A 25,854-nucleotide genomic window follows, 5' to 3' on the forward strand; every position below is an offset into this window, starting at 1 on the left:
GTTGTGTAGAAGTTAAAGTGACTGGATCCCACATGGCCTACTATGTCATTTGAGTCCTGGACCTTGAAGTTTGAAAAACTTTCTGGGCCTGTGTGCGAGTGTGCCCAAAGTCCCAAGAAAAGAATGAAGGAGAAGGGATTGTGACATGGCCATCCACCCAGCGGGTGCTGTGTCCCTTTCCTTCCCTCTCTCCAGGGAGCACATCCACCCTGTAGCATATTTTTTAAAAGGAAGGAAAGAAGGAAAAAAAGGAAGAATCTTTAGTTCTGTAACATTAAAAGAAGTACAAATAAAATAACTGAATGATGAGGCCAGCAGGTGATATGGTGGTTGAAGTGCTAGACTCCCACATGGGAGACTGCAGATCAAGTCCTGGACCTGGCAACTTGCAAATCATGCCAGGCTCTTGGGTGTGCATACCCAAAATCCAGAGAGGAGAAGGGATTGTTGCTTGGCTATACCCTTAGTAACTGATTTCTTTCTCTCTTTCTCTCTCTTTCTCTCTCTTCCCCCCCTCCCTCCGCCCTTTTCCCCCTGGTGAGCACATGTACCCTATGACAAAAGTCTAAATTTTAATAAAAAAGGATAAAAGTAGTTATAGCATACGATGGACAAGGGATTGATACCTTTAATTCAAAGGGTCTTCAGAAAGTTTTCAGAAAAGTATACATCATGAAAAAAAAGAAAAAGCTATGCATGGATTTCAAAAAAATTTTGCTCCAAAATAAATTTGTACTTGAATTTCATTTTTAATAAAGAATCATTTAATTTTATTTATTGTTATTATTTTTAAATTTGACCAGAGAGAGAGAGAGACGCAAAGTGAGAAAGCAAGCTGCCAGGTCCAGGACTCAAACTTCAGTCTGTCATGTGGTAGTCCGGTGTCCTCACTACCATCACTACCATGCCACCTGCCACCCCCATGAATTTTATTTTCTTATGAACATTTTGTAGCTCCCTATATATTAAGAGCTCTCACAAGACCATACAAAAGGCTTCTATATCCACTTTTAAAAAGTGAAAAGGTAATTTATTAAGGAAAACAGCCAGTAAATACAAGTGTTTTAGCTGCACTGTTGATTGAAGGAATGAGAAGTAAGCAAAATTATATAAATTTGATTTTTTAAATGATATTCAGATTAGAATTTTGAGAGTATATGATGCAGAGACTCTAGTATGTTTATAGTTCTGTACTTTTCTAGAAAATAATACTTCAGTAGGTATAAGTATTTTTAAGACCTATTTATGCTCTTTACCTATTACTGAATTTACATATAAGATTAGTATCTCCCAGTATAGTATTTTAGGGGAAATTGAGTGTATATATAAGATTCTTATTATTTCTAATTTACAAGTAAACTGACACTCGAAGGTGTGTAGCTTACTTGGAGTCACTATTGAGTTCAGTTAAAAAGCATAAAAATTCCTGTCTATCTGATGAAATTCTAGTTAATTATTTTGTCTCTGGTTTCCAGATATTTGTCACTGGGGCCAAAAAAATAAAAGTCACTTTTATAACAAAAGATAAATAGATGTACTGAAACATCTCAGGCAAGATTGCACTAACTTTAGTAGTTGTTACTTATTAAGAGTATGTTTCACTTACCTACAGAATTTTTTTCCCTCAATACATACAAACAAGACAGATAACACATTTTAGTTTACATAGAATATATAATCTCACCAAGGAGATGTTTTGTATTTATTATTATTATTATTTTAATTTGCTAAAGGGCATGCACACTTGCCAGGGAGAGAGAGAGAGAGAGAGAGAAAGCCGCCAGGTCCGGGACTTGAACTGTGGTCAGCCATGTAGGAGTCCAGCACTTGAACCACCATGCTGCTTACTAGCCCTTCAAATGTAATTTTAATACAATTTTTTTTCTTGTAATTTTCCAGAGTGCACATATACTTGTCAGGGGAGAGAGAGAGAAAGCACGCCAATGGGGAGAGGGGGTTTCACACTGCAATTCTTTCCCCTTTTTTCCTTTCTTTCAGGATTTTCAGCACATAGGCACATGCACCTAGCATGTTTTTCAAGCCACCAAGTCCAGGAATAAACTGCCTGGTCTACCATTTAATTTGGGATCTAGCCACCTTAACCACCACACTAGCACCTGATCCTTAATATGAAATTTTAAAGCTAATACACCTGCATCTTATAATTGTGTTTTTATGTTTAGATGGAAAACATCATTGGAACAATCAGAGATTCCAACCTGAAACTGACCCTTGCTTTTGGAATAGGAATGCATCATGCTGGACTACATGAGAGGGACCGAAAGACAGTAGAGGAACTATTTGTAAACTGTAAAGTTCAGGTATTTTTTTTTCTTACAAACACACATTTAAATGTAATCTACAAGTTATATTTTACCTAGATGGAAGAAATTATCTTTTATTTTTTAGGTACTTATTGCTACAAGCACATTAGCCTGGGGTGTAAACTTTCCTGCTCATTTAGTAATTATTAAGGGAACCGAATATTATGATGGAAAAACAAGACGTTATGTGGATTTTCCTATTACAGGTAATTTTTTAAAATTTTACTAAGATATGTTAAGCTCCTATTTTAATCTTAATAATTTGAATTTCTTAAAATTTTTTTTAAAGAATTGGTTACATTTAAATGTATATGAACAAATTGTAAAGTTTGTTTCCAGGACAAACGTATAAAATATCAAGTTATTTTATTTGCTTTGACTTACTCAGTTTGTTAAAGATCAAATTTATAAATGATGGGGCTAGCCATGCTGTCTAATGCTTGAGGGAGCTGGATCTCACACGACCAACCAAATTTGAATCCTAGACCCAGTGACGTGAGAAACATGCCAGGTGCATGGGGATATGTGCCCAAAATCTCAGCAGGATGGAGAATGGAGAAGGGATTGCTCACAACCATGCCCCACGCCCCATTGCAGGGTACTTTCTCCTATTCTCTCTGGCATATGTATGCATATTGAGAGAGAGAGAAAATGCATATATATGTATATGTATATACATATACACACACATATATTTATGCATATATATATGTATATACACACACACATATATATATACATATGATAGTTTCAAATTTATAAATAAAATAGGCATATGATTGTTTCAAATTTATAAATAAAATACTGGTTAGTAGTGATTAGTGACTTAATTATGATTATGCATTATAATATTTAATTTTAAATGTATTTTACTAAATACGATGCTTCCATGAGATTTCTAGAACCATAGAGCTTGTAGTTATAATTTATGCATAAATAGTCTATTAGCCTATTTTAAAACTTGGTAAAAATCATTTTCAGTGGGTTTTGAAGAGGGAAATGTACTCATTGTGCATTTCCATTCAGTGAATACATGAAAAAGCTATAACATTTCTAAATTACTGGTTACCTCAGAGACTCCTGCAGTATAAAAGATAGACATTTTTTATTATTGATGGGAAGAAAAGAAGGCCTAAATAGGCCCATTGTTCATGGAGAAAATAAATGACTCTGCTGAAAAGATATGTTTTACTTATTTAAGTAAAATAATATCACTTAAACAATACTTTCAAGTATTAACTCAAGGGGATTTTCATCTTTCTTAGCTTTATGAATATTAAGAGAGATCCTTTGAGGGACTCAATTTTCCATCATTGTAATTTGTTTATTCAATTTTAAGTGTTCTGAGCCAGTTAGTGGTGTCGTGATTAGGGCAGTTGAATCCCACATACCCAATTGTGTGGTTTGTCTCAGACCTGGTGGCTTGAGAAACACAGCGGGTACATATGCATGCATGCCCAAAATCCTAAAGGAGCAATGGCGGAGAAGGGATTGTGGCATGACTGTCCCCCATGGATGTGCTTTCCCACACTCGCCACCCCTCTTGTCTCTCTCTGGGAAGCATACTTGCCCTCTAGCAAATTTAAAAAAAAATTGTAAATTTTTTGAGTACATTATTTTAATTTAGGGAACCTCCATAGTAGTCATCAGAGATAGTACATAGGCTTGTTGATATTACAGGTTTTTAGTTACTTTGTTGGATTGTAGAAGCTTGCCATAATCAGTAAACTTCCCCTGTGCTATAAGCCACATACAGAATACCTCTTGTTCTTTTATTTATAGATGTGCTCCAGATGATGGGACGTGCTGGGAGACCTCAGTTTGATGATCAAGGCAAAGCTGTAATTCTGGTTCATGACATAAAGAAAGACTTCTACAAAAAATTTCTTTATGAGCCTTTTCCAGTAGAATCAAGGTAAATTTTGCTTTATATTAATTTAAATAGATTACTTTCATAGCAAGATGTTTTTCCAGTTGTATTTCATTAGATAAAAATCAGTGAATTTGGGACCGACAGGTGGTAAAAGACACTAGACTCTCACATGGCCAACCACAGTTGAAGTCCTGGACCTGGTGACTTGCTTTCTCACTCTTTCTCTCTGTCTCTCTCTGGTCAAATTAAAAAATAATAATAATAGATAAAGTTAAATTTTAAAAATCGGTGAAATTTATAGTTTAAAAGAATGAATTGATATTTAACTGAATGTAATTATCACCATGACATAACATTCAGTTAGAGTTTTCACTGAAGAACTTTTCAAAAGAAGTAGCATAGTACAGTGTCCAGTCACATTGGCTTTGTGCCATATAACCACTGGGGATTAAATACGAGCCCTGCTGCTTACTTGCTTGATCTTGAGTACGGTCTTTAACGTCTCAGTGCCATAGTGCACCTATCTGTAGTATGGAGATGACAGCAATACCAGCTATCTCACAGTCTTTGTAATGATCGAACCCATAGTTAGTGGAACTGTGTCTTTCAGATAGTAAGCATTTAATAGAGTTATTAGCTTGATAAAAGATTTGTTTTCTAGTTAATAAATATCTCTGACAAAGGGGAATAATACAATTAATAATTTTGACTCTTGACCTATTTCAGAGTTATTTCATACTTGTTTGTGAACTCAGTAACAACTTCCTCTTTCATAAAGTCTCATTTTCTCAGTTCAAAATAACCTTTACTCCCTCAGATTTATATATCTTTTTATTTATAGCACTTACCACTATCTTTATAGTCCTTTTCTCTGTGCTGTATCTCCTTTACTATAGTCTGGCTACACTGAGGACAAAACATGTTTCTGATTTATAGTGTAAATAGTTATGGGGTTTCTTTTCCTTTTTAAAAACTTTTCTTTTTCTTTTTTCTTTTTTTCTTTTTTTATATTTTTATTTTTTTTTGCCTGAGGGTACATACACTTATTGTAGAGAAATAGAGAGAGAGAGAAAGTGAGAAAGCACCCTCCATGGGAAAGGGTCACACCACAATCCCTTCTTTATCTATCTTCCCCTCCTGTTGGGATTTAGGGAACATGTGCACACGTACCCAGTGTGCTTCTCAAATCACGGGGTCCAGGACTTGAACCACATAGTCAGCTACATAGGATCCAGCTGCCTTAACTACTACATAGGCCAACTCTCTTTATGATTTTGTAAGTGCTGACACTGATTTTTTTTAATGTGGATTTTCTTTTTAAATTGGTATGCTAAGAAAAATTTTATTATTATAAATGTATGTATTTTTAAAAATAAAATATCTATTTCAAGAATTTAAGAAAAATAGCAAGTTGAACTCAAAAAGAGAATTTAAGAAAGATAAAAGCAAGAATTACTTTGAAATAAACATATAGAGCTAGTCTCATAGTGCAGTGAGTTCTGAGTCCTACTTGGACAATTGCAGTTCAAATCCTAGCCCTGGAAGCTTGAAATAAAACATGCCAAAGGCATGTGTGTGTGTACATGCTCAAAGTCCTATTAGGAAGATGAAATGGAGGAAAAAGTATTGTGATGTGATCATGTCCCATTTGGAGATGCCTTTTTTTTAATTACTTATTTAATTTATTCATTCATTTCTTTTCATTTGACTAGAGAGATACACAGAGAGAGAGAGAGAGAGAGAGAGAGAAAGAGGGAAAATAAGAAAGCAAGCCTCCAGGTCCAGTACTCGAACTGTGGTTGGCCATGTGGGAGTGTCCAGCACCTTATCCACCACGCCACCTGCTGGTCCCAGGGGATGCTTTTCTTTGTCTCATTCTGGCAAAGAAGCACACCAGCTCTCTGTAATTTAAAAAAAAAAAGTGAGGCAGGGGGAAGAAATACACAGACATTAGAGAAAAATCAATAATGCTAAAAGTTGATTCTCTGAAAACAATAAAAATGATAAACATTAAAGTCTGAATATCATTAATGAAAATATACTATAGATAGTAAAATGAGAAATTATGTTCAATTTTATGCAAATATTTTTTAAAATTGAGATAAAATGATAAAATTTCTTTTAAAATTACTAATATGACACAAAAAAGAAATAGAAAATCTAGGCCCAGTGTCTGTGGCATAACTCATAGTATACCAGACTACAGAACTAGAGACCACATGCTGGCCACACTTTGAGTCCCTGGCCCAGTTGGCCTGAAAACATTCCAGGCACATAAAAATGTACCTAGGGTCCTGGTGGCCTGGAGTATAGGAGGACGGGAATCTTGGCATGATTGAGCTTCGAAATCCTGTTCTCTTTCTTTTGCTTATATGCATACATTAAAAATGGGACCAGAAAATGGCATAATGGTTTCATCTCTGGACTCCCACATGGTCAACTGTAATTCAAGTCCCAGACCCAGTGGATTAAAACTCACATTGGGCACATGTGCGTGCATGCCCAAAATCCCAAAAAGAGAATGAAGGAGAAGGGACTATTGTGTGGCCATCCCCCCTGGGGGATGATTTCTCCCTTTCTCTCTCTACTGACTTCTCTGTCTTTCTGGTGAGCACATACACTCTGTAGCAAAAGTCTCTCTAACAAAAAAAAATCTCTAAAAATGTTTTTAAAAAATTTAAAAAGCAAGAGCCCAGTCTGTGGTATTGTTTAAGAGAAACCAAATCTCACTTGGAGGCCAACATTCAAATCTCTGGCCTCCCTGAACCACATGGGACATGCATACAAGGGTCCAATGAGCTGGATGACTGGAAGAAGGGGATTGCAGTGTGATCAAACCTGTGGCGGGTGCTCTTATATTTTTCACTCTCATGTGCACATACACACTTTCTATAATGAATGAGGGAGGAGGGAGCAGAAAATCTAGCCTGTCAAAGAAATTGAATCTGAGATTTTAAATCTTTTGACAAAGAAATCTTCTGACCCAGATACCTCACTAATGAATTCCTCATAACACTTAAAGAAATAACCTCATTCTTAACATGATTTCCTCCTACTGGTAGAAATGATATGAAACCTTGCCAACTTGTTTTATGAGCCCAGAATAACTTGGACTAAAAACCTGTTAAGAAATTTACAGGAAAGGAATATAACAAACCTGTGTACCTCATGAATATAGATGGAGAAATCCTAAACAAAACATCAGTAAATCAAGCCTAGCAATGGATAAAAAGATAATATATTATACTCAAGTACAGTATATCCCATAAATGCAAAGATGAGTTATTATATGGAAGTAAATGAATGTAACTCACCACATTAACAACAGGAAAAAATGAGAAAAATTATATAATCGTATAATCATCTCTTACATGTAAAAAAAATTGATCAGATTCTCCACCATTCATAACCAAAACTCTTAGCAAGCAGGACTATTAAGAAATATCTTTAATCTGATAAAGACGTAAGTACAAAAGAACTTACTACAGCTATCATAATTATTAGTTAAATATGATAGCTTCTTTTTGAGGTAGGGAATGATACAGGGACGCTCTTACTATTTCCAGCAAGCATTATGCTAGAGGTCCGAGCTACTACAATAAGGTAAGAAAGAGAAATAAAGGTGAGAATATCTTTTTGAGCATGTTAGTGATTAGAAATGTACACAAGACTTTCAATGTATCAGCAATGCTTGATCTTGGTATTATTTACAAAATTGTGTTCAAATGATGAGAATTGAGTTGAACATGTATTATTTTTGTAATTGTCTCCATGTAGACTTCAGTAAAAGGTCAGCTCAATTTTACATTTTGATTCTTTTTGTGATTATTATAATTTTATCAATTTTATAGTATTCCATAGTGTGTTTATTCATTTCTTCACTAATGAGCACTTAGAGAGTTTGCAGTTTTTTTCCTCTAATGTAAGATATCACAGTGTACAATGTTCACTTCCCTAGCCTCACATGTAAATGTTTCTCTAGTAGGTCATAATGAAAAACTAACCTGTGTCATAGTGATTATAAAAGTAGATATGAACAAATTGCTCTCCAAATTGTACAAGTTTCAACACTGCTACTAGTGAATTAAAAGTAACATAGCAGTGTTTTTTAATTCTATTTATTATGGCCATTTTTCTTATGACCTATTTAAAAACTATTTCTTCTTTTTTATTTTTCTTTTTTTGGGGGGGAGAGGTTTTTGCTATAGGGCACATGTGCTCGCTAGAGAGACAGAGAGACAGAAAGCAAGAAATCATCCCCCGGGGGGATGGCCATGCCACAATCCCTTTTCCTCTATTCTCCTCTCGGGATCTTGGGCACGTGCACACACACACCCAGCATGAGTTCAAGCCACCAGGTCCAGGACTCAAACCATGGTCAGCTACATGGGAGTCCAGCAACATAGCCATTATGCCAACTGCTGGTCCCTAAAAACTATTTCTAATACCTGCATGTTGTCCCATGTATCATAATTTATTTTGCTTTTCTTTGTTAAATGTTACTTTATTTTTTTATACTTTTACATAGAAAACTAAAATGGACATTTTTGTCATGTCAGTCTGTAATCTGATCATCTTTGTATGATCACAACACCTACTATAATAATAGCTTCTTTGACTTAATACACACTGAATGAATAAAGGGAATATCCTTGCTCACTCCTCTATCCTAACTACTATCCCTCATACCAACTCTATTTCATCTGCCTCAGTACTTGTTACATATTTCTTCAGGTCCCTCATAAGTATATCCCTCTACTCTCAACAGTATCTTTTCTGTTTCTCGCTGTTACCCGGCCTCTCTTGGCTCCAGTCTTTTTTATTTTTCATTTAGCAGTTCATTTTCCCAAAATGCCTCATAGCAGTAATACCATCTGCTGATTACCTTCCATATAACAGGTATTAGTTATTTCTTTAGCACATTATTACTATTATTCACTTATTTTAGAAAAACATAATATTTTAAATACTCTCTGTGACATTCTCTTGCCGATTGACCCATTTTTTTTTTCATGTTCAAATGAAAAACATAACAAACTTTGAAAAAAGCAAGAACATAAGTACATATGTACTGAATAACTTAGGCTCTTTGAGTTATGGTACAAGCGATTTATAAACGTGGTTAAAGGACACTGAAACAAAGTTCCCACCAAATAATTTGAAATGAGTTATTCACAAATTATATGAAATAATATACAAAATAGAGAAATTATAAAAAACACATTCATATCCTATAAAATCCGAATCTTCACTGTCAGAAATGTGTTTTGTTTAGTGTTCATGTGTGTTTCTCATTTCTTGTTTACTATACAGCTTGTTAGGAGTGCTCTCTGACCATTTAAATGCAGAGATTGCTGGTGGTACAATAACATCTAAGCAAGATGCAATGGATTATATCACCTGGACTTACTTTTTCCGACGTCTTATCATGAACCCCAGGCAAGTGCAGAACTTTTTAAAGGAAAGTTACTTACTTTGCTGTTTTTCCCTGAAAGAAAATATGCTTTAAAGTAACAAATTCGAAATTCTGGTACATAACAAAAAGTCAGAACTTTGGACATTCTAGGCATATGAGTTTTCTCAGAGAATCAGATAATTTTCTTTACATGATCATAGTATGTGATACTAGAAAATGAATAATTATATGAATTTATTACTTTATTTTAATTACCTTAGGGTATTCTCAGGAATTTGCTCTGCAGTTGGAAAACATGATACCTGAAGTCATAAATGTGCTAAGGGACCAGCAGATGGCTCAGTGGTAACGTCCCTGGACTCCCTCATGGCCAACTGCGGTTTGAGTCCTGGACCTGGAGGCTTGAAACTCAGGCTAAGCACATGTGCATGCATGCCCAAAATCCTGAGAGGCAAATGTAGAAAAAGGGATTACAATGTAGCCACCCACCCTCCTCCCAGGGTGATTTCTCACATTCTCTCTCTCTCTCTCACATGTGCCCTATAGCAAAAAATCTCTCATAAAAAAATAAAAAAAAAAAAGAAGAAGAAGAAATCTGCTAAACTATGTAATAGTGACTTCAGTTCATTTGGGATTCAGAGAAGAGTAAAGTTCTGAAATTGCAGGTGGAAAAATCTATGAAGCATCTGTAAGAATTAATTAAAACGTTGTAAGAAAAAAATGAAATTGTGGCAGGATGGAGTGCTTTTGCCCCAGGCAATATGTTAGATCTTCATTCAACACCATTTATCAAATGTTATTCTAAGCACTAAAGCATAACAGTGATACTTCATCCCGTCTTTGAGGACTGAGCAAACCAGCATACACCGCTCACTCAGCTTCCACATTGTTACCATCTTACATGATGATAGCACAATTCTCAAAATCAGGAGACTGACATTTATATATTAATTAATGTATACTATTCAATGATCTGTAGACTTTATTTGGATTTTTACCAGTTATCTCACTAATGTTCCTTTTCTGTACAGAATCCAATTTGGTACCTTGCATTGCTTTTAGTTGTCCTGTCTCTTTAGTTCACTGTAGTCTGCTATTTCCTTGGTCTATCATTGTCTCTCATAAACTTGACACTTTCGAAGAGTTACCAACCAGTTATTTTGTAGAATATCCTGAAGTTTCCTAGTCACTCCATTCAACTAACATTGTGCTCTTCACAGAGCATGATGCTAATAGGTCTTTCTCTAGAGGTGTCACTGTATTTAAAATATAGGGCACCTGTATAGGGACCAACAGATGGCATAATAGTAACAACATTGGACTCCCAGGTAGTTGACCACAGTTTGAGTCCCAGTCTCAGCAGCTTTAAATTCATGTCAGGCACATGTACGTGCATGCCTAAAATCCTGTGAAGAGAATGGAGGAGAAGGGATTGTGGTATAGCCATCCCTCCTGGGGTGTGATTTCTCAATTTCTGTCTCTCTGTCTCTCTCTCTGTCTCTCCAGCAAGTACATACACCCTATAGCAAAAATCTCTCTCTAAAAAAAAAAAAAAATCATCTTTATGTATGTGAAAAACCCTGGAATATTATTCCACTCTGCTGTCTATCAAGTTATAGTTTTATTTCTCCACCAGCCTTCTGAATGTTGCCACATGGACTTACCACAATCATTTCAACTTACTATGTCTAAAGCTGAGTTGATGCGTCAAAATCTTTCTCTAATCTAACTTTCACTTTTGTTGATATTTATACTCTGCATTATTTACCTTGACTTTCCCACCTGAATTTGCTTTGAGCTTTTCCTCTCCTTTGTTTTAGTCTATTGCCAATCAAGCCTAATTTATAAACTGTCAGATAGTATTGATCAGAAATTAAGTGTATTATCTGGAGGAAGTAGGAACTATTAAGTTGTCTGAAAAGTCATGATACATTTTTGCATAGAAAAACACGTCATGACTCTCCTGAAAATGTAATAGATAAGATTATGTTAGTATACATAGAACGTAGTAGTCTTGAAATTTGGATAACAAGTGAGAACATGCCCAGTGTTTATAGTTTATTCACCTGTGAGAGTGAGATGAGCCAAGCACACAGCTGGAGACACTAGTCAGAATAGGGGTCACACAGGGAGGGACCTGGAGTAGGCATCACTCCCAGTTGCTCTGGTTATAACCTGCCTTTTATTTAGTAATAATATGACTAGAAAATCTACATGCAACTGTAATAAACAGTAGTAATTAGAAGCAGAACAAGAAGCTTGAAGAGACTTACCATAGTGGACAAAGGATGAAATCTTGAAAGCATTTACTTGGGTAATTAAGCCATCATCGCACTGAGCCTCTGATCCAGGGAACCTTCTTGGATACTAGCAACTTCGGGTGTCTCTTGCTCACCCATGGTTGTTCTAAGTGTAGTTCATGCAAATAAGTGAGTACTCCTCAGTCCACATTGCCTCACTTTACCTGATGGTCATTTTTTGCCTAGGAGTGAGAAGGTGCATCATCTTAAGGATTGCCTTAGGGCGTTTAGTAGTTGTGGCAGCTGTTTCCCTGACCTCTCACTCCCCAAAAAGAGGATTGACATCCCCCACCACCACTGCCTAAAGGACTAGGATAGATTGATTGGAGGAGGCAGTAATCCATACCACCTCTAGGTGAAAGATTCCTCTCACTTTTGTGTTTTGATGTCACTCTTCTTCCTACCTGTATTACCCTCTCCAGCTCTTAGAGCCAACAAAGCTCTAAAAATCTTAAAAGTCCAGTCTCATTTTGAAAAATGCAGCTTCAGCTAATTTTCAGGAGGCAATAGTTCATCTACTCTCAACCATTCATATTATGTGTGCGAGTTCTTTAGTAGCCACCTGTACATAAATTGAGATTACTAAGTAGGTTAAGACTGACACTGTCAGTATTTTTCTGAATTAGAAGCCTAGGCTCAAGCTGTTACATGTTAGTTACTCAGTCCAGAATATATATGACAGTAATTTGTTTTTCTAAAAAAGGCTATGATAAGCAGTTATCTTAGATTCTGTTCTGAGGTAGTAGCAACATAAGTAATGACTTTTAGCCTCAAAAACCTTGAAATCTTAAAATGGTAAGGCATAAGCATTTAAAAATTAAATTTATGTTTATTAGTTCTCTAAACATTCATTGAATGCCTACCATGTTTCAGTCACTGTTCTAGACATTTAAAGATATATTAGTAAACTAAATACAATATTTGCTCCTTGGCACTCACAATTTTTCAGCAGAGACAATAAATTTTAAAGTATATTAGAAGGTGATGTGTACTTTGAAAAGAAAGGAGAACAAGGTAAGGAAAATAGAGAGGAATGGGGCCAGCAGGTTGACATGCTGGTTGGGGCATTGATCTCCCAGTTGGAATCCCAAACCTGACAACTTGCTTTCTCTCTCTCTCTCACTCTTTTACTTAATAATGTTATAGTGAGAAAAATCCACATATAAGTGTAATGAGCAGTAGTAACTAGAAGCAAAACAAGAAGATTGAAGAGGTTTTTCTGTCTCTATCTCTCTCTGGTGAGCACATGTGCCCTATAGCATGTTAAATTATAATAGTAATAATAAAATGAAATGAATCATTCTTTTTACAAAAAAAGGGAAGAAAGAAAATTGGGAAAGCCAGTAGGTGAAGTTGGGACAGGTGTGGAGGTTACAGTATTAAATAGGAAGTCAGGATGGACATCATTAAAGTTGTGACGTTTGAGTAAAGACTTGAAAGAGGGGTAAAAAAAAAAGAGGGGTACCATCAGATAGTGTAATGGCTACGTACCTGGACTCCCATGTAGTCAACCACGGTTCAAGTCCCGGCCCCAGTGGCCTAAACTCACGCTGGGCACATGTGCATGCTTGCCCAAGATCCCAAGAGGAGAATGGAAGAGAAGGAATTGCAGTGTGGCCTTAGCCCTGGGGGTTGATTTCTGACTTTCTGTCTCTCTCAGAGGCGCGCCTTCCTTTAAGATAAAACCCCTAAAAAAAAAAAAAAAAAAAAAAAAGACTTGAAAGAAGTGAAAGGTGAATGAATATATAGAGAATAGCATTTTAGGCCAAGGGAACATATTAGAGACATATTAAAGAAGCAGCAAGAAGAAGGTACCTTGGGCCCAGCAGGTGGCATGGTGGTTAAGGGCACTGGACTCCCATATGGCCGACCCCAGTTCAAATCCCAGACCTGACAGCTTGCTTTCTAACTTTCTTTCTCTTTCTCTCTCTCTCTCTCTCTGACAAATGCAGGTGCCCTCTGGTCCCTCTCACTCTGTCCCTCTCTGATCAAATTTAAATAAATTCTTATAAAAAAAGGTATACATGAAGTGAGATGAGGGAAAAGTGGAGGATAGCAAGTGAGGTTTGGGATGTAGAAGGTCAGCAGGATAGGCAATGTGGAGATATGATAAGGACTTTGTTCTGTAGAAGACGGGAACCGTTGCACGGTGTCAAGCATGAGACAGGATCTATTTGTGTCCTAAGTCAGGTCACTATTATGGACAATGTTAGAGATCATTTAAACCTCCTGGTATAAGGCAGAGATTCTCATTTTTAAAGCCATCTGAACATCACTTAGAAGCAAGATATCAACTCAAAATGACAGAAAAGTTGAAAATTATGAATTGAAATGAGAAGGTGAATAATAAAGGCAAAGCAATAGCTGTAAAATTAAAATCAGACAAAACAAAATACAAAGCAAGAAAATGAAAAGGACAAAGAAGAATGCTTCTTCCTGTTAAAAACATAATCACTGAGAAGTTATAACGGTTTACAAATTTATAGTAATTAAAAAGCAGCCTCAAAATATGAATTGCAAAAACTAATGGAAACCTACCTGAAATTGTTGTCATTAACACATCCTCTCAAAAATCAGCATGCCAAAGGAATAAATATTTCATAAAATACAGGATGTGAATAACAACTAATATCCTTGACTTATACCTATGTGTATTTTTGTATGTATGCCCCTAAGAAATAGAGTATGGAATACTTGCAAATACTCATAGAAAATGTACTTATGAAAATTTACCAGGAACTAGACTGCAAAAAAAAATCTCATCATATTTCAAGACGTAGACTCGTAAGGCTGTGTTCTCAGTGTATAGTATAATAGAACCAAAAATAAGCAATAAAAGATGTGGCAAAAAATACCTAACTGCTTTCGTTCTAATGACAGGTGACATCAAAACAAATGGTATAGACTAGAGCTATGCGAAAGTGAAATTTTATGTAACAAACAAAACCTGTGGACACAAACCAAATATTCAAAGGAATATTTTTATCTTTAGAGACCTAAAAAAAAGAAAGCATTAATGCTTGAAAATAAAATAAGTATTCATCTCAGGAAACTAGGTGAAGCACCATAGCAGAACATAAATATGGGGAAGGAAATTATAAAAATAAAAATTGAAATGAATACAATGGGAAACAAAAATCTACATTAATAGTATTTATTGAGTGTCTACCAAAATTGACATGCTGCTTCAAGAGCGTACGTCATTTAATACTCTTAGGATCCTCATTTTACAGAAGGAACCTACAGCACAGGGAAGTTCAGTAACTTTCCCACAGTAGCACAGTTCCTGTGTGGCAGAGGCAGCGCCAGAATTCCATTTCATTCTTCATTATCAGGTCCAGAACTCAAGTATTCATATTCCCTGCCTACTTCTCTTTTTGTTCCTATGGTATATGTGTTCCTTATGGAAAGTCTGCCATGCCAATTCTGAGCGTATTAGACTTTAATTCTTTTGATGCCCCAAAAAACAAATCGTCAGTTTTAATACCTGTACCTTTATATCTGGATAAAAATGGGGAAAATGTGTATAAATAATTTCTATGTAGATTTCTTAATTCTACTCAAGCTCTCCAACCTTCTTTATTTTTTTTAACGTTTATTTATTTCTTCCATGAGAGAGAATAAAGAGAGAGAGAGACAGGCACTTCCAATAAGGTCTTGGTGCCATTGTCCACTCCAGCCTTACCCAGCAAAAATCATAGGCATGTGTGCGCATCCCAGCATATATAAGGAGACCCTGAGTCCGAACAAGAGATCTTCATGTAGGGCTTACGCACTACAGAGTTGTACCACCATGGTTTGCCTCTGGAACCTTATTTCTTTTTTGTTTGTTTGTTTGGAGAGGTTTTTCGCTATAGGGCACGTGCGCTCGCCAGACAGCCAGAGAGAGACATAGAGACAGAAAGCGAGAAATCACCCCCCAAGGGGGCTGGTCACGCTCCAGTCCCTTCTCCTCCATTCTCCTCTCGGGATCTTGGGCACGCACGCACACACACCTAGCGAGAGTTTTAAGCCACCGGGTCCGGGATGCGAACCGCCTTCGACTACATGGGAGTCCAGCGACATAGCCATTACGCTAACTGCAGGTTCCCTGGAATCGTATTTCTGATTAACTCTTTTTTTAAGATTGCTGTAAACATTTCTCTGTGGAGTTTTGTATAGATATATTTTGTTTGTTTTCAAATTTTAAAGTTTATTTATTTATTTTATGAGAAAGAGATAGGGACCCCCAATAAGTTCTTGTCATTACAGGATCCTTCCCCCTTCCTCCCAGCTAGCCAGCATCATAGGCCTACCCCCTTTGCTGAGGCTGACCCAGAATCCAAAGCTGGGCCTTTCATGTGGCTCCAACATTGTGCAGCAGGTCCCAAGACCTGCAACTTTTAAGAGAAAAACGTAATGGACAAGGAATAATTTTACGTATTTATGGATACAATGTGATTTTGTTTTGTGTTTTAGAGATTTTTGCTATAGGGCGTGTGTACTCATAGAGAGACAGAGACAGAAAAGGAGAAATCACCCCCTGAGGGGATGGTCATGCCGCTCCCTTCTCCCTTCTCCTCTCAAGATTTTAGGCACACAGATCCCAAGAGGAAAATGGAGGAGAAGGGATTGCGGCGTGACCATCCCCCCGGGGGGTGATTTCTCGCTTTCTGTCTCTATGTCTCTCTCTGTCTGTCTGGCGAGCACACGCGCCCTATAGTGAAAATCTCTCCAAAAAAAAAGATTTTAGGCACGCATTCACATGTACCCAGCCTGAATTTTAAACCACTGGATCCGGAACTCAAACAGCAGTAGACTATGTAGGAGTCCAGTGACATAACCATTACACCATATGCTGGTTCCCAGTGTGATGGTTTGATACATGTATGCACTGTGGAATGAACAAATACAAATAATTAACATCCATTGGGTCATTGAAAGGTCATGACATTTCTTTTTATGCAAAAATGCATCATACTTTTCCAATGACCCAGTATCATTTCACAGGCTTATGATTTCCTTATGGTGAGAACATTGAAAGTCTAAGCGCTTAATAATTCTGAAATATGTAGTACTTTACATTAACTATTCACCTTGTGCAGAGCTCCAGAACTGATTCCTCCTAACTAAAACATTCTACCCTTTGACTGAATTCCCTTTCCCTGCTCACTTCCCCCACCTCCAACCTCTAGTAACAGACATTCCACTCTACCTCTGTGAGTTTTCTTTTTTCCATTCCCCAGGCATTTGTGTCTGTATTATGCTAGGTAGCTTATTTTATCTAACATAATATATTCTAGATTCATCCATGTTATTGCAAATGCAAAATTCCAGTTTTTTAATGACTAAATATTCCATGGTGTGTACACGCCACTTTCTTTGGATCTGCCTATTGATAGACACTTAGCTATTTTCATATCTTTACTAATGAACATGAGAGTGCAAATATCTCTTTAACCCACTGATTTAAATGGCTTTAGATACATACCCATCAGAATTGCTAGATCATACGGTAATTGTTTTTGGTGTTTTGAGGAGCCTCCTTACTATTTTCCAAAGTGGCTATGCTAATTGACATTTTCACCAACAATGTAAAAGGGTTCCCTTTCCTTCCCATCCTTATTTTTGGCTCTCAGTTGTGTATTTTTATTATTGCATATGTTAAAATCACCTTTTTCCAAAACTGGAAGCAAACAAAAGCATAGAAGATCAGTAAACTTTTAGTTTTTTTCTTATTTTCAAATCTGGTAAACATGTTTCATTTTTTCTTAATTGCTGGAGAGCAAGTATATTCACCAGAGAGGTGGGGTGGGGGAAGAAGCACCTCACAATAGGGTATGGTCATGCCACAATCCTTTCTCTATTTCTGCAACCTGTCAGTATTTTGGGATGCATACACATGTACCTGGCATATTTTTTAAGCTACCAAGGCAGGATTAGAACCATGGTTAGCTGTGTGGAATCTAGCCCCCAAGTACTTAGCCACTGCACTGTGGGGCTGACTGGGCCTCAAGCAACAGTTGCATTCAGGCTAAAATCATCATCTTGAATGAAGGGCTTGTATTATGTGTAGTTGTTATTTTTTCTAAATACACGCCATTATCCAGTGCCATAAATTGAGATTTGACTTTCCTTGGACAGCAGGAGTGTATATACACACCTGTCTGCCTACGTGTGTGTATGTAACAGAGACTAAAAAATGGAAGGGCACTTTCAAAACATAGTCATATATAAATGAATAAATATGACCTGACTCTTTAACTCCCTTCAGTTAGTCATGCCACTGTAAAACCTCTACTATTACCACACCAAAAATAAAATTTATGTTGGCAATGATTTCAACCACTATTACTGTGTTGGTCACTGTATACCTGTTTATAATCTCATGAATGTGTCTGTGTGTGTGTGTGTTGTGTGTGTGTGTGTGTGTGTGTGTGTGTATGCAAGTTTATATGTATATTAAAATAATTATGTGTAAATATATACAGAGACACATATTCATATACATTGTCTTATTTAAATATATATAAACACATGTACTGATGCTTTCATAAAATAGAATGTATTCCAAATTGAGTTCTGGATTCAATTTGTATGTTCACTTTTACTCTCTGATTTTCCCCTGAGAAAGCTTTCAGATAGGGACAAAAAAAAATGTTGTGGTAGTTTCAGCTGTCCCTGCAACCACTTTCATTATTTGTGTCATTATTACTGCTGCATAATCTGAACATAAAAAAACATGGTGCTATAACAAATGACTTCCCAGTGCTGACAGTTATAGCGGCAGCATTTCGATACTGATGAAAAATTTCCCAGCAAGATATCTGGCCAGGTTTACATAAACCAGACAGGAAATGACCACCACCATTCACATTAAATCCAAACTGTTTGGTGTAACTTTATCCATGTTTTACATTACTATAAAATGTTTCATTCTCAACTGGTGAAATTTCACCCATATTAAGATTAGAAAAAGATAACCTGAGGTTTCATGTAAGGAATTCTTGTTTGTCCTTCAATGAGATCCCTTAAAGACAATTTTTTAAAGTTGCTTTAGTTTTTGATTGTTTAAATTTTATGAACTTTGTAAATTTTTATTATAGGGAGAGGTTTGTTATGACTTTTCCCCAATGGACTGCTAATAGAAGTTAGCTTGTGTAGCCCATGTGCTAGATGCTGTCACTATCAAACTGCCTTTGACTTTCACACCTCTCAGGGGACTAGTAATTGTTGTGTTCAAACAGCCTGTAATTGTGATCCCGCTGGCTTTCTCAGTACGCTTCTGGCTATTAGAATCATTAAACAACTCAGCACCTGTTAACAGCATTGTAAATATTCAACCCTGCCTGTGTGCAGGTTGAGTCCAATATAGAGAAATCTTACAGAGCTCAGTCTCATAAATTAGAGCTTCTGACAAGTCAATTATTGTGAAACTGGATTTCTCTGTGAAATAAATGAAATAGCATGCTGACAAAAAGGGAAGTTGTCTGTTTATGGCCAAGAAAGGATAATGTCTTGATGATTCAATGCATTGAGCATGAAATTACATTGTATCCTTTATCTGTAATTAAAACAGTTATATAATACTTATATCTAAATAACTAGTATACTATACATTTTGTACTATGGAAAGTACAGTATGAAAATAGATCTTTTTACTTAGCTGCTTTATGCTATTTGAAGTTATTAAAGTGATTATCAAAATTAATGATATGTAATGTTCTAAGCTAAATGCTTATGCATGTTTAGGCTTATCATGGTAATTGAAAAGTTCACACCAGTAATGAAGGCCCTATTATGCTGTTATAACAGAGCATATAAACTCCTTATTCACAGAAAAATGTCAGAATATATTAACTCTGGAAATTTTATGGAACCTAAATTTACATTTAGTTTTATTATTTTATAGTGTCTTGTAATTATATGTCTAATTAAGATGCAACAGTATCTTTTTTTTTCTTTGGAGAGATTTTTGCAATAGGGCATATGCACTCCCCAGTAAGACAGAGAGAGACAGAAAGCAAGAAATCACCCCCCCCCAGAGGGATGGCATGCCAAAATCCCTTCTCCTCTCGGATTCATGGGCATACACGCACATGCACCCAGCATGAGTTTAAGCCACCAGGTCCGGGATTCGAACCACAGTCAACTACATGGGAATTCAGTAACATAGCCATTACACCAATTGCTGATCCTGATGTAACAGTATATTACTTTTATAAGGATTTGAAAATATTTTAAGTGATCTTAGAACCTCTTCTCCAATATTAGCAAAGAATAACTTTCAGTAAAGATCGGTGAAGTTCAATTATTGAATTTAATTTTATAACTTGTCTGTTTTATATATATATATATATATGTATATATATTCATACACACACACACACACACACACATATATTAAAAAAGTGAAAAATTATTTGTCCACAATAACATGCATGATTAAGCCACTATGCAGTGTGTTCTTCTCTGTCTTTATGGTGAGCATATGCGCCCTAAAGCAGAAACCTCTTTTAAAAAAAATGTATATTGAACCATTCCCATAGCCTTAATGGTTAAAGGAGCCATATCCCATATGACTGGTCACTTTTAATCTCAGCCCTGGTCACTCGAAAAACATGCTAGGCACATGGGTATGTATGCCCCAAATCACAACAGGATGGAGAAAGGGAGGAGACAAGACTGTGGCATGAACAACCAGGCCCCATTGGGAAATTTTTTTTTCCAATATGCCAGATGGTGCATACACTCCCCAACTTTCCAGAGAGAGACAGACAATGAAAGAAAAAGTGGAAAAAGCACACTACCCCCATGGGGAATGGTCACATACTCTCTTCTCCTCCATCTCTTTCTTCTTTCAGGATTTTTAATGGGGGCACACACACACACACACACAACATATTTTTCAAGTCTCTAGGTCTAGAAATTGAACCGCACAGTCAGCCTTGTGGGATCTAGCTCCCTAACCACCAGACCGATGGCTGGCCCTACAGGGATACTTCCTCCCTTTTTCATGTTCTCTATGGCAAGAACACATGTCCTCCGACAATTAATTTAAAAACAAAAAAAAAAGTTACTTTTTCTTAAAGGAATATGTTACGTTTTAGCGAGATGATTTCTTAATGACATTTTAGTGGAATAATAAATATAACTTGTTGAAAGCTCAGAGAAATGATTTTTATTGAATTTCTTTTTTTTTTTGGCAAGCTATGTTAAATGTCTAAGAATTGCTAACCCTGACTGCATTTTGTCTTGATGAAATCAACAAATTAGTCTGAAAAAGAAAAGTTCCAGTAGACTTAAATCAACTTTAGAAAGGATTTTAGCCCGTTAAGTAGTACCTTACAGATACAATAAATAATATAAAGGAAATTGTAACAAAAAAAATTAAAAAGAATCATTTTTGAAGGAATTTTTTTATCATTGATTAATTTAAATATTATTTGTAAATTTATTCATTGAAGCATAAAATGATAATTATATTTGTAGACTAAAAGCTATTTGGGTAGCAAAATTTTTTTCCAGATGACCTAATAGATTTATAAATCAAAATAGAATTCTAATTCTTTGTATTTATTGCTATTATTTTTTTCATAAGGTCCTCTTTCATTTTAATTGTATATAATCTAATTCTTGCCTACAAGTGCTATTACTTATATACTATCAGGAGTACTACTTATCTCTACACTAATAATTATTGCTTTATTTTGGTTACTACATTTTAGTCTAGACACTGAAATTAGTATTGAGAAATTTATAGGTTTAGTGAGCCAAAACCATGTGGAATACAAAGTAATAAGCACTTATATTGCAGAAAGTTGGGTGAATTTCACTTCTTGGGGGAAAAAATAAAAGAAAAAATAGTTTCAGTAATTGGGAATGGCTTTGGGGATCTACCTCTTTTATAGGGCTTTGAATGCCCAGAATTTTTATTTTACCTATAAAGCCAAAACCATTGTTCTAGCTAAATACTTAAGCTTAGTCATTTTCCATGGTAAAATAAATATTTCCTACTGGTTTTTAATGCAGGTTTTTCACTTCCATATGAATCTGAACATTTTGTTTAAATCAGTGGCAGTACTGAGTTCAGTACTTACTTATCTCTACACTAATAATTATTGCTTTATTTTGGTTCATGATAAGAGCTTTTCCAGAAAAAGCCATCATTTTTCTACAGACTAAAATGAAAGTGTTCCTTTTTTTTTCTTTTTTTCTTTTCTTTTTTTTTTTTTTTTTTTTTGGGGGTTTTTTTTTTTGGGATTTTCCATAGTTAACTGATCCAAGTCTTTCCCTTTGTATACAGAAAGGTGGGGAAATGACAAAAGCTGTCTTGACAGTGTTTCTCCTTCCCTCCAGGTTGTAGTTTCCTGTGAGCCTCTCTCATCTAAGACTGTTCGCACCCTTTATCCGGGCTATGAATATCCCTTTCCTAGTCCTGTATAGATAGACATAAAACTGTCATTCGCGGTGGATTTCAGTGATGAGAATCTGATCTCCACGACCTCGTTCTACTTCTGTTCCATAACTTGGATGGGCAAAGGGGCTAAGGCATATAAATTCTCTATGCCAACAAGGGTACAGAGTAGGAATAAGTGTCATGATTGTGAGTGTGGTCTGTACATTGTTCCCAGGCACAGATTCTTAGTGATCAAAGGGATTTGCCATGAACCTGTCAGAGTCGCAGCAGGAACATTTAGGTGAATTGTATGTCATTGGGCTCTTTATTTAGAAATAGATGGAACTAGGGACCAGCAGTTAGCGTAATAGCTATGTCACTGGACTCCTACGTAGTTGACCCCGGTTCACATCCTGGACCCAGTGGCTTAAAACTCAATCCGGGCACATGTGCGTGCGTGCCCAAGATCCCAAGAGGAGAATGGAGGAGAAGAGATTACGGCATAGCCATCCCCCCTGGGGGATGATTTCTTGTTTTCTGTTTCTGTCTGTCTCTGTCTTTCTGATGAGCACACCGCCCTATAGCAAAAAATCTCTTAAAAAAAAAAAAAAAGAAAGAAATAGATGGAACTAGACCTGTGTCTTTCCATGTATTGAAGCCTAGTTAGAATGCCTTAATTTTACCTTCATGTTGCCCCTTCTAAACCTTAAACAATGAGATTTATTTCTTAAGCACTAAAGGGGACTATAAATGGTCAAATTTTCTAGGTGGCCTCATTTACCACCCAAATCAGTAATTTGGTGACTTTTGTAAAGTTACTGTGGGTAGATTTTATAATAAAAGGTGATACACTAACATGCACACACCTCGTACTTTATACTCTTTCTAAATACAGTGCACAATTTCAGTTTGTTCCAATTGTGTAAATGGAAATAATGCGAATTTTAACAAAAATTTTTTAATGCGAAGAAGAGATTTATCTGCCTTAGTATTTTTAATGTGTTTTGGTTCACTGGTGCCAGCAAACTAGTGCGGGGCTTTTATTTGTAAAATGGGAAGATAGTTACAATTCCTTTATTTGTTTGATTTGCTGTAAATATAATTTAGTATTTTTAAAAATTCTGAACAGAAAAAACTAGGTGAATTGAGGTAACAGTTTCAGTAGAATATATCTTGCAACAAATAACTTGCTCGGTCAAGCCGTGGTCGTGCAAATGGGAAGACACTGTTGTGTGTGACTGAAGCTTCAAGGGAGGCCCAGGTTCAGTTCCCAGCCCAGCCTCAACAGGCTACGTGTACATGCCTATGTGCTAGTGGCACACATCCATGGTCATAGCTAACTGGAAGCTGGGTAGGAGGATCATGATTTTGAGAAACCCTGTCAAAAATGACTCTCTCTCTCTCTCTCTCTCTCTCTCTCCCCCCCTCCCTCTCTCCCCTCTTCCCAGCGACGATCATGTGTTCTCCTTTCTCATAAAAATAATAATAATAATAACCTTGTTATTTTCTAGCTACTACAACTTGGGCGATGTGAGCCATGATTCTATGAACAAGTTTCTGTCCCATCTGATCGAGAAATCCCTGGTTGAATTAGAACTTTCCTACTGTATCGAAATCGGAGAGGTATGACTTAGTCATGTACATTCTAACTGAAAATATTACCATGCTTTTTTTTTTTTCTTGAGGGAGAGATTTTTGCTATAGGGCACATGCGCTCACTGGACAGACAGACAGAAGAACAGAAATCAAGAAATCACCCTCACAAAGGGGATGGCCACACCGCAGTCCCTTCTCATACACATATACACGCACCTGGTGTGAGTTTTAAGCTGTTGGGTCTGGGACTTGGACCGAAGCTGACTATGTGGGAGTCCAGCAACATAACCATTATGCTATTGGTGGTCCTCAGCTTTTTAATACTAGGGCTTTTGCCTTTAGTGATGTCAGAAGTATTTTTTTTTCTTTGTTTTTTTGCTTTTAAGGCAAAAGTTCAATTTTTTTATTTGTATTTGATAGCAGAAGTTTTAACAAACTTATTGCAATAGTAACCTATAATGTAAATTCCTAATTTTATGAAGGTATGTACTTCCTTCATACTTTTTACTTACATCATTTTATCTTTGTTTTGGCATAGGATAATCGGAGTATTGAACCACTGACATATGGCCGAATTGCTTCCTATTATTATTTGAAGCACCAAACAGTTAAAATGTTTAAGGACCGTTTGAAACCTGAATGCAGTGCTGAAGAATTACTTTCAATTCTGAGTGTAAGTTTCATGGTGTTATTCCATTGTTTCTTAGTATAAAGATATCTGCTAACATATATATTTTACAATTTAGGTTTTAAATTGTTGCCATACAATTCTTTATGAAATTAGACAAAAACTGTTTATGAAATCCTTTTCTCTGTTATATAAGGTTACTTTAAAGCAATGTATCTAGACTTAAGTTCACCATAGATATAGTGAATTCATAATTTATCATCCAAGCTTGGGTTCTTCTTAGAGTGGAATTGGACTGCCTGTAATAGTTAAGCCGGGATAATATGTGTAAACAGGGCTCTCCTGAGAAGCCAGGTAATCATCTTATTCTTCGATACCAATAGGCTTTTTGAATTTTTTATTGATAGCTTTTTCTGGTGCTTCTTTTGGATGGTTCCTGTTGAATTCTTATCCATTATGTACTGAAATTTCTTTATGTAAGGATCCATATGATTAAGTCTCTTAGAATTAATTCCAGGAAAGCTATTTAACCTCCACCCCTACCCACATGTATATCTTTCAAAACAAAACCAGATGTTCACATGGTGAAAAAAAAAGGGGGAAAGAAAGAAAAAAGAAAAAAAAATTATCCTGTGTGTATTTTTTTTCCTTGTCAAGAAGCTAAGAACTAAATTTAATATTGAAGTTAAATATATATATATATATATATGCATGTATATTTTATATGCTTTTAGCTTTCTTTTTCAACTTTGTTGAGTTTAAGTGTAATAATTTACCATAAAACTTTGTTGACACATTAGTCAAGATATACAGATTTCCTGTTAGCCCTCAGGCATGCTCGTGCTTTAAAATGACGTTAAGAACCACTGGACTATTACGTCTTTAAGGTCCTTCTCAAGTAAAAATTCACTGATTCTATGGTAGTTCACTTACCAACTTTTTCTTTTCTCTCCGTCATTTTATCATTTCTATAAAGCTTCAATATCCTATTCATAGTTCTTCAGTTTCTTATTGTTTTCTAAGAAACTAATGTCTATGATGTGCCTGGCATAGGGCCACGTCCATCATAGTGAGTCAGAAAATACTTGTAAGTAAATTGATTGATGATGGATGGGTGGAACCTATATCATTTGGGTTTCTATTGTTTGCTCCTAAAGGAAGAATATAAAATAAGAATTTTCGGAGACCAACAGGTGGCGTGCTGGACATTCCCACATGTCCCAAATTTTCGGAGACCAGCAGGTGGCGTGCTGGACATTCCCACATGTCCCACCATGGTTCATGTCCCAGATCTGGTGGTTTCCTTTCTCACTTTCTCTCTCTCTCTCTCTCTCTCTCT

At 36.1% G+C, this 25,854-nt stretch overlaps 1 protein-coding gene across 1 annotated transcript in view; it reads left to right on the forward strand.

Annotated features, from left to right (window-relative positions):
* Positions 1-25,854, forward strand: part of ASCC3 (activating signal cointegrator 1 complex subunit 3) — a 402,674-nt gene that overhangs the window by 274,864 nt on the left and 101,956 nt on the right. The window contains 6 exon segments of the mRNA XM_006148783.2: positions 2,184-2,321; positions 2,410-2,530; positions 4,107-4,239; positions 9,511-9,636; positions 23,803-23,914; positions 24,426-24,560. Coding sequence (XP_006148845.1) covers positions 2,184-2,321; positions 2,410-2,530; positions 4,107-4,239; positions 9,511-9,636; positions 23,803-23,914; positions 24,426-24,560 — 765 coding nt within the window.

This window comes from Tupaia chinensis, unplaced genomic scaffold (genome assembly GCF_000334495.1).
Source record: "Tupaia chinensis unplaced genomic scaffold, TupChi_1.0 Scaffold000244_1, whole genome shotgun sequence".
Taxonomy (NCBI): domain Eukaryota; kingdom Metazoa; phylum Chordata; class Mammalia; order Scandentia; family Tupaiidae; genus Tupaia; species Tupaia belangeri.